Source organism: Solanum verrucosum, unplaced genomic scaffold (assembly GCF_900185275.1).
Source record: "Solanum verrucosum unplaced genomic scaffold, falcon-dt-bn FXZP01000079.1, whole genome shotgun sequence".
NCBI lineage: Eukaryota > Viridiplantae > Streptophyta > Magnoliopsida > Solanales > Solanaceae > Solanum > Solanum verrucosum.
In genome coordinates, this window is record NW_026020368.1 from 1,375 (window position 1) to 10,144 (window position 8,770).

Genomic DNA, 8,770 nt, shown 5'->3' on the forward strand with positions numbered 1-8,770 from the left:
TTGGTGGCGTTGAAATAATTTGTTGCCTAATCCTTGACAAATTTGAAGACATGAAACGGTGGCTCTATCACAATTAATCCTATATTAAAAAAAAATAAAGGAAAATTAAAATGTGGGCCCTTATATTAGCTCCCCGTCCAAAAGACCATCTGAAGTATATGCCTAAAGTTTTGGCAGTATAATATGTATATATATACTTTTAATATTGATTGAAATCTTCCAAGCAATCGGTGAAATGTTAAATAAATAAATTGCATGGATTAGTTTATTTTATTTGACTCAAGATCAATTTAGTAACCGGTTAATGCTTCAAGCCTAGTCTTTAAAAGATAAAATATCTCGACAAGACTTGAAGCAGGGGGCATTTGTAATCATTTAAAATTTATTAAATATAAATTTATAAAATGATTCGAATTATATTAAATTCATAAATATATTAGTCCAAATAAATTATTGATTAATATAATTGGGTTAATTATTCAAGTCCAATAAATATGGATTTAATTAAAGTCAAAATTAATTGATTTGGGCTACAGTAGATTGAGCCCAATTTGCTAAGTCCAATGTCATATTTTCCTAGAGGCCCATTTTTTGGTGCCACGTGGGCAAATGAAGTGGCATGCCAAGTCAAACAAGAAGCCAATAGGATCATGACGTGTGTCAAAGATGACAAGCCCGCTCCATAAAGCCCATATGTCATGTCACTTAAATCTGATTGGCCGAAGGGAATCCTGTTCCAATCACAACTCTTCTATTCTAAAACTATAAATAGGGGTCTTCATAATTCAAAAAGAAGACACAAAATTCTAAACAAGAAGCTAGAGAAAATCCGTGGTACAAACGCCATAAAATTCTCTATAAAGCTACAAGTTTAAGGATTCAAGCATTCAAGTTCAAGAACGATCAAGATCAAGACTATTAGGTTCAAGAACAAGCTCGAAGCCCTTGAATTCAAGCAAAAGTCAAGATCAAGATATTCAAAGTTCAAATTCATCAAAGATTCAAGAACAAGCTTTAAAGCCCTTGAATCATATTTGAAAGGCGAATTCAGAGGGATCATAGATATTGTAACACTCGCACTTTGAAATAATAAATACGATTGTTGCTATAATTTTTCGTTCTTGATTATTGTTTTCTCGACGCGAATTTAATTGTCTACAATACTATATCAAGGTATATATATATAAGTTGTAAATTGTTATTAGTATTGCGTGGATAATAATCTCTATGTGATTACATATGAGACATACGTAGAAAGTCTCATCAAAGACTCATTAATACAAGATTCTATCGATCAATTCAATCTTATACCACAAGATTATATATTGTGAAAGATTTTAATCACTCTGATCAACAAAAAGACCAATTTCTTTCTGTTTGCTTACACAATAATAAGAACAAGTTAAAGTGAAAAGAATAAAAAAACAAAGTGAAAGCAGCACTATACGAGGTTGAGAAATAAATTCCTTTTACATGAAAGATATTGACGTACGAAAGGCACCTTTTTTTGTTTTTGTTTAGTATGTATTCCCTTGATTTATTTTTATTTATTTATTATATTAAAATAAACCATTATTTTTGTTACTAACTTCCTATTTATTTTTAATATATTTTTCAAAACATTGAATTTAAAAAACGTGTAAAATTGTGAACAATTAAAATGGAGAGAAGTAATAAAGAATCGATCTATATCGATAACAAATGACAATAAAAAATTAATTAATTATCATATACTAGTAATAATTTATATGGTAAAAGCTATTATTTGTGATAATAATTGGTACTCTGCAAACCTCTTACTCATGATTGACCACTTTCGCAACTGCGTAAGAATCAATTTATTATTCATTTTTTTAAACCAATGACCTATTTTTTTTAATCTTTTTCAAAAAAGATATTTTCTTATTTTTTGATAATATTTTAGTTTCATTTTTTTAGGTTACATATTATAAGATATAAAATTAAAAAGATATTTTGATAACATAATTTTATTGTAGTCTTCTTTATTTCTTAACCTTTTGTATCAAGTAAAATTAAATTATTTTTAAATTAAAAAATATCGTACTTCTTTGCATCTAAATGGCACCAAATAAATTAAATTAAGATGTAGCCAAGTATAATTTGACTATTGAGGAATATAACATGACAATTATTAGGAGTATAAAAAATTATTTCCCCTGTCCTAAAATATCGAAAGTATTTTTATTTATCAATATATATTTTTTTAAAAGCAGTGCATTCTCCTATATATAACCCCTTCATTACACCATCACTCTTCAGATTGCAAAGTCCAATTTAATTCTCACATCTTACCAGAAGAAAAAAACTGAAAAAATCTTGTTTGAGAAACAGTTATACATAGAGAAATTAGTAATTAAAATGATGATGGGAAAGAAGATCTGGGGTTGAGTCTCAGCCTAAGTTTTTCTGCAGAAAAGAGAACAACCACCATAAATCTCATTCCTTCAACAATAATATCCCCTTCTTCTGCCTTCAATAATAATTATTGGACTACTCATCCTCCATTTTCTCATTCCTCATCAGGTTTGTTAATTAATTTTAAATTCTCTGAGTCTGTACTTTTATTATGTTGATCTAAAAAATGAGTCGATTTTTTCTGCAGATCTGAACACGGAGGCATGCAGATTAGTGGAGACGAGGAGTTTCCTGAAGGGAATCGACGTGAACAGGATGCCGGCGACGGCGGAGGAGGAGGAAGGCGGCGTATCGTCTCCGAACAGCACTATTTCAAGTTTGAGTGGAAATAAGCGAAGTGAAAGAGAAGGGAACTGTACTGAGGAGAATGAAATGGAAAGGGCTAGCTCTCGAGGTATTAGCGATGAGGAAGACGGAGAAACTTGTAGAAAAAAACTCCGTTTAACAAAGGAACAGTCCGCTGTACTTGAAGATAGCTTCAAAGACCATCATACCCTCAATCCTGTAAGTTTCTAATTAATGTTATTTAATGGGTAAATATTGTTTATAACTCAAATATATACTATATATTAGAAGAAATGACGTTTTCAAGGGCATTTTCGGAAATTCAAATTAATTTTACAAGTATTGATGATGATTTTTTGTTTTTGTGCAGAAACAAAAATTGGCATTGGCAAAGAGACTGGGATTAAGGCCTAGGCAAGTGGAAGTGTGGTTCCAGAATAGGAGAGCTAGGTGAGATTTTTGTCTCTAATTAATTAAAACGTTTTAATTATATCTGCAATATATAAGCAAAATTAATATAGACAATCATAGGAATAATAATGAAGCAAAAGATTGAACAGCATATTAAATGTGAAAACCAAATCATGGACTTAATAATGAGAAATGGAAACAATCTCTTCCCTCTCGATAGGTATAGGTATAAAGTATGTGTGCACTCACTTTATAATTGTCGGATCTCACTTGTGAGATTACCTGTATCGAGTATGTGGTTGACTTGTTGTTGTACCAAATAATTAATGAGAAATGTGAACATTCCAACTCCACTTAAACAAGAAAACATTATTGTCATGCTAATTTGAGTTAATTTCTCAAATTATATTTATTAAGATTAGTTGAGTGCTCGTTTGAAAAATGAAATTCCCCACACTTATATAACATCTTTTGAAATCTACTATTTAGCTACATTAATAGTGCTGAATATAGTTTGTTATGGACATACAGGACAAAATTGAAGCAAACAGAAGTAGACTGCGAATTCTTAAAGAGATGCGTTGAGAATCTGACAGATGAAAACAGGAGGTTACAAAAGGAAGTTCAAGAGTTAAGGTCACTAAAGCATTCACCTCAATTCTACATGCAAATGACCCCTCCCACCACCCTCACCATGTGCCCTTCATGTGAGCATGTCGCGACGGGACCCACAAATACACCTGTCAACATCCCGCCTCATCGCGTTGGTCCACCTCATCAGCATCACCAACCTATGCCCTTAAACATGTGGGGCCCATCCTCCACACCCATCTCACAAGGGCATTATGGTCAAATGGACACTTATCCTACATTTGCAAGACAAAAGTAGTGACAATGACAAAATGTGAATATTAAGTACCATAATGTGTGTAGGGAGGAATATAATGTTTTGTTATAAGATAAGGTTGTTGGGGTTATGAGGGGTCTAGAAAATCTCTTGCTTTTATTTGTTGTCCCTCCAATTTTTAGTTTTAGTGACTAATTAGGGTTGTAAGTCCATTTTACTTAATTTTGTAGTTAGTTCCTTCTTTCTTTCCCATCATTATTTGTGGGGACTGGAGAAAGAGTGTTTTTTTTTTTTATGTAAACTCCAAATCACTTTATAGTAGTTGAATGTCTGCCTCTTAACAGTAATTTTGGGAAAGTTTGTTCAATAATTGTTTCTTGATTTAATATGATTAATTGTACCTTCTTAAAGACTAGTACTTATATATATTAAGGGAACTTTTAAACAAACAAATTACAACCTGGTACCATTGTATCCTAATGTTATTGGAATTTAGTTCCTTATTTTGCGGGATTTTTGCTTGAATTAAACATAATAAATTTCTCAAAACTGGATAAATTCAATTTCATTACTTATTTCAAATTAACGAAATAATATAAGTTAGGCAAGTCCTAGTCCAATATATGAAATGGGAGAGAGCATGCAATAATAGTCAAGATAGTCTGGGTGTGTTTGGTATAAAGAAAAATATTTTCCGACGCTCTCACTACAGAGTTGTCCGAAGTTCAAATAGGTAGACTTAAATAGTTCAATAAGGAGATGGATATCCGGCCCAATGTCGAACTTATTGGGCTTTTGTTCTAGGAAATCGCAATCATGCACATTGGTAAATATGCAGAGTTTACGGCTTCCCTCCGTTTGATTTTAAACTAGTTAGTTTGATTTGACATGACTTTTAAGATAAAAAAGAAAGGATTTTAAAATTTATGGTCTAAAATAAGTGATATATATTTGTGTGGTTATAACTCATTTTATTAAGGGTAAAACCTTGTTGTCATGTTGTTTGATCTTAAACTTTTAATAGGATTTTTCCGTATTGTTTGATGGAATATTTATTATAATCTTTTAATTTTAAACCTAATTAATTAAAGGCTAACAAAAAACAAACCTCCAAAATCGTCCAGTCACCAGAGACCTAAGACCTAGTTTATTCGGTTTGGTTCGAAAATTTTTCATGTTTTTTTTTTTAAAATTAAAAAGTTTATCCCAATTATTCGGGACGATTATACACTTAAATAAAAGTCCACAATCTTATTGCAAAATGATATAAATCAATTCGATACGGTTAAGTCGGGTCAGTTGAATCGAATTTTCATTCTTTTGGCACCCCTAGTGTTAGGTACTAACATTATGGGACACTATGTATACTTGGCCTTAAAGCCAATTCTTGTAAATTTCTCACTTATTTCTGAACAACCATCATAAAATAGTTTAACTGATATAGGAAGGCATAGTGATTAACTGATCATAAATGAAGAATTAATTCTCTGAACATCAGACATATTTTGGAAGAACAGAATTACAATACCATGTTAATAATCAACATAAAACCAAAAGATTTTCTTTTCTATAACCACAATGAGCCTCATGGTACTAAATCAACCACTGGCACAGACATAGATGACTAATTATATAACTACAATACTAGAATATCTTTACCAAAAACCTCAAATCTTCAAATACAAACTGAAAAAAAAGAAGGACAAGACAACTTCAGTAGTGCCAAGTGATATCTAGCTAAACCATAAGACTTTTTCAAATGGCAAGTAAATATACGACTTGACCCTAACTCAAACCTAAAAGCTAGTTGCGATGATTGCCCAAGCCCATATTAAAAACGCGATGTGAGACTCTTCACAGCAAGTGATCAATTAATAGTATCATCTCAGTTTTGAACAAGAATATTTTTACTGGATTAGCTTTTTAGCAGGCTGTTTAGCCGATGTACGAATGGACTGAATTCTCTGAAGCCTAATTTGCTCCCTAAATTTAGCTATGAACTCATCAGCCTTCTTGTCTACATTATCTGGACTACCATCAACAACACATTTTCTTTCTTCGTCTACATTTTCCGAGCTCTCTTCAATATAATCGTCTGAATCCTCATCACTTTCCGCTACTACATTTTCAAAAATCGACGTTTTCTTCTCTTCCCCTGAAAAATCCATCAATGCTGGCTGTAACACTTGCATCTGTGTATCAACTTTTTTGTTTCTTTCATCCTCTGCTTTCCCATTCATGAAATCTTTAGCATATACTCTGGCTCTTGCAGCCCCAATGAACGGCCTAATTGTTCGAACAGACTTCCCTTTATACGAGCTCAATTCAAATGGAACACTCTTAGTACTTCTCCTCAGTTCCTTACCAAAAGAACCTTTATGATCATCCATTACTATAGAGCTTGATCTCAACAGAGTAGATTTTTTAACAATCGATGGCGATGGCAGAGGAGGTGGTGGTGATGGATGTGAAACAGAGGATTTATTAAAACTCTGTTTCCTCACAATTTTGTGATCAATCTTTCTTGGAGATGAAGTCACGGATTTTGGTGAATTAGTAGTAGTTGAGATAGGCTCAAGAACAGGGGATTTTAAACTTCTAATTGGCAAAAGCAAAGGCTTTTCAACAAAACTTGAACTAATAATAGCATCATTTTCCTTAGCAACAACAACTACTGGCTTACCACTACAATATTGATAATTATTCACTCTGTTTTCATCTTGATGGTTTTCAAAAAAAGATGAAACATCAAGTAATTTAGATTGAACATTATCAAACTTTGAACTATATAAATATTCATTTTCTGTCTCATCATCATCATCGTTATTGTCATCATTATCATTACCGGTTTTTCTACTGAATAAGCCATAAGAAACAGCTATACCAACTAAAATAAGCTGAACAAGTTCCCAATTTCCTGTTTGGGTGATGATTTCAGGAGCTTGTAAAGGAAAAAGTGGAAGTGCAACTAGAAATATGATAAGTAGCATAGTTTTAAAGGGAAAAATGTTGTAAAACTTACGAGGGTAGTCTGCATGGTTTGGTTTCTGTTTTTTGGAGATGTAAGGAACTGAATCTTGATCCATTGAAAGTAAGGAACTTGAGTTTTGGATCTTGTGTTGTAGACTGTGAAAAGAAGATTAGAAGATGAAGAAGAGAAGTCTTAGGGACTAAGTATAGAAAAGTGAAAGATGATGAAAAAAGATTTTTGGGAGGAGTGACATGATTTCAACTTATGCTTTATTTCTTCTTTTAACCACTCCACTATTTTCATTCTTGTCCCTTATGGTCTCAGCTAACATCAAATGGTATTTAAGAAGGGAAGAAATGTTTTTTTTTTTGTTGTCGATTTAGATATTTGGACAATACTTATTTGATTTGAGCTTGAAAGTTAAGAATATTTTATTTTTGGCATAATACATAAATATGTCCTCAACTGACATTTATAATCTTCAATTTTGGGTGTGCATAGATACTTAAACTTGCATGAAGTTGAGCAAATAAACACATCCGTCATTCATGGCATCTGACATCCTACATGACAATTTGTGTCCTACGCGTCCGACGTGTATTATGTCACATAGAACTTACATGTCTACTTGTTCAACTTTATATAAGTTCAAGTATCTACTTGTGCACACTCAAAGTTGAAGTGCATAAATGTGAAATGAAACAAAATTAAAGGAAAAAAATATATATTATGCCAAATGTAAAATATTTTTCACTTTCAAATTCAAATCAACATAGTAAAATTAATTAGTTACTGTGACTCACTTTGGAAAAAAAGAATCATTTATTAAAGGGAAAAAGGATAAATATACCCCTGAACTATCGTAAATGGTATGCAAATACCCTTCGTCATACTTTTGGGACATTGGTGCCCCTGCCGTCCAAAACTAGAGCATATACCTTTATACTAACGGACATACACGTGTCATTATCTTATCCACCGATCCGACATTTATCGACGGATAAAATTGCGCCATGTGTCCCTATTTAGTCTTCCGTTAGAATGAAGGGCATATATGCTCTAGTTTTTGGACGGCAGGGGCACCAATGTCCCAAAAGTATGACGGAGGATATTTACATACCATTTACGATAGTTCGAGATATATTTCTCCTTTTTCCCTTTATTAAAGCTCCTTTAGTTTCTAGTACCTTCATTAAGAACAAACTAAAACAAATCATTGCATAGGTTAAGAAAAATTACTTTTGAGAATTGAAACACTTCGATGATTAAAATAAAATAAATCAATAAAGTTCAGGCTTGGCGTAAATAGAACAAAATAAAGATTGATACGTGTTAGCAATTTTTAAAAACTTTTTAGATGATATTGTTCATATAATAATTTAGTATAATAAATTTTTAGTATAATAAATTATTTACTTTTATTGTACCCTATAACTAATACGGTCAAATTTGAAGGAGGGGAAGGGCATTCGGGGTAGGAGATAGAAGAAGAATTTTTGTAGTTACGTTAAGAAAATAATATTTGAAAGTTATAAAGTAATATTTGGATAGTGTTTCATTTTTGTGAAAATAAGAGTTTTGTATGTAGTAAAAGATTTTATACTAGAAAAATTGATATTGAACCAGTTTCTCGAACTTAAAAGATTTACCTTAAAAAAACTAACTTAAGAATCAGTTCAATATATAATCAAACAATGAAAAAAAAAATATAATCAAACAATGTTTTTTATAAAAAAAATCTGCGTTCAAAAGACTTCTAACATTATAAAATTCGTACCGTCACTGTAAATAAGTTATTGGGCTAGCTATATATTTGATTG

General features: G+C 31.7%; 2 protein-coding genes across 2 annotated transcripts; one reads left to right on the forward strand and one right to left on the reverse strand.

Annotated features, from left to right (window-relative positions):
* Positions 1 to 2,378: 2,378 nt before the first annotated feature.
* LOC125837949 (homeobox-leucine zipper protein HAT4-like) lies at positions 2,379 to 4,331 on the forward strand (the record flags this gene model as incomplete). The annotated part of the gene is made up of 4 exons (XM_049517021.1): positions 2,379 to 2,544; positions 2,624 to 2,940; positions 3,092 to 3,171; positions 3,664 to 4,331. Coding segments are annotated over 4 exons (921 nt in total), but the record flags the coding sequence as incomplete, so codon positions are not given.
* Positions 4,332 to 5,482: 1,151 nt separating this feature from the next.
* On the reverse strand, positions 5,483 to 7,093 carry LOC125838167 (uncharacterized). The gene has a single exon (XM_049517231.1). The coding sequence runs from the start codon at positions 7,063 to 7,065 to the stop codon at positions 5,887 to 5,889; it is 1,179 nt and encodes a 392-aa protein (XP_049373188.1). The 5' UTR covers positions 7,066 to 7,093; the 3' UTR covers positions 5,483 to 5,886.
* Positions 7,094 to 8,770: the final 1,677 nt, after the last annotated feature.

Excerpts from the sequence above, each read along its gene's own strand:
- LOC125838167 (XM_049517231.1), bottom strand. The coding sequence starts at position 7,065 with ATGGATCAAGATTCAGTTCCTTACATCTCCAAAAAACAGAAACCAAAC.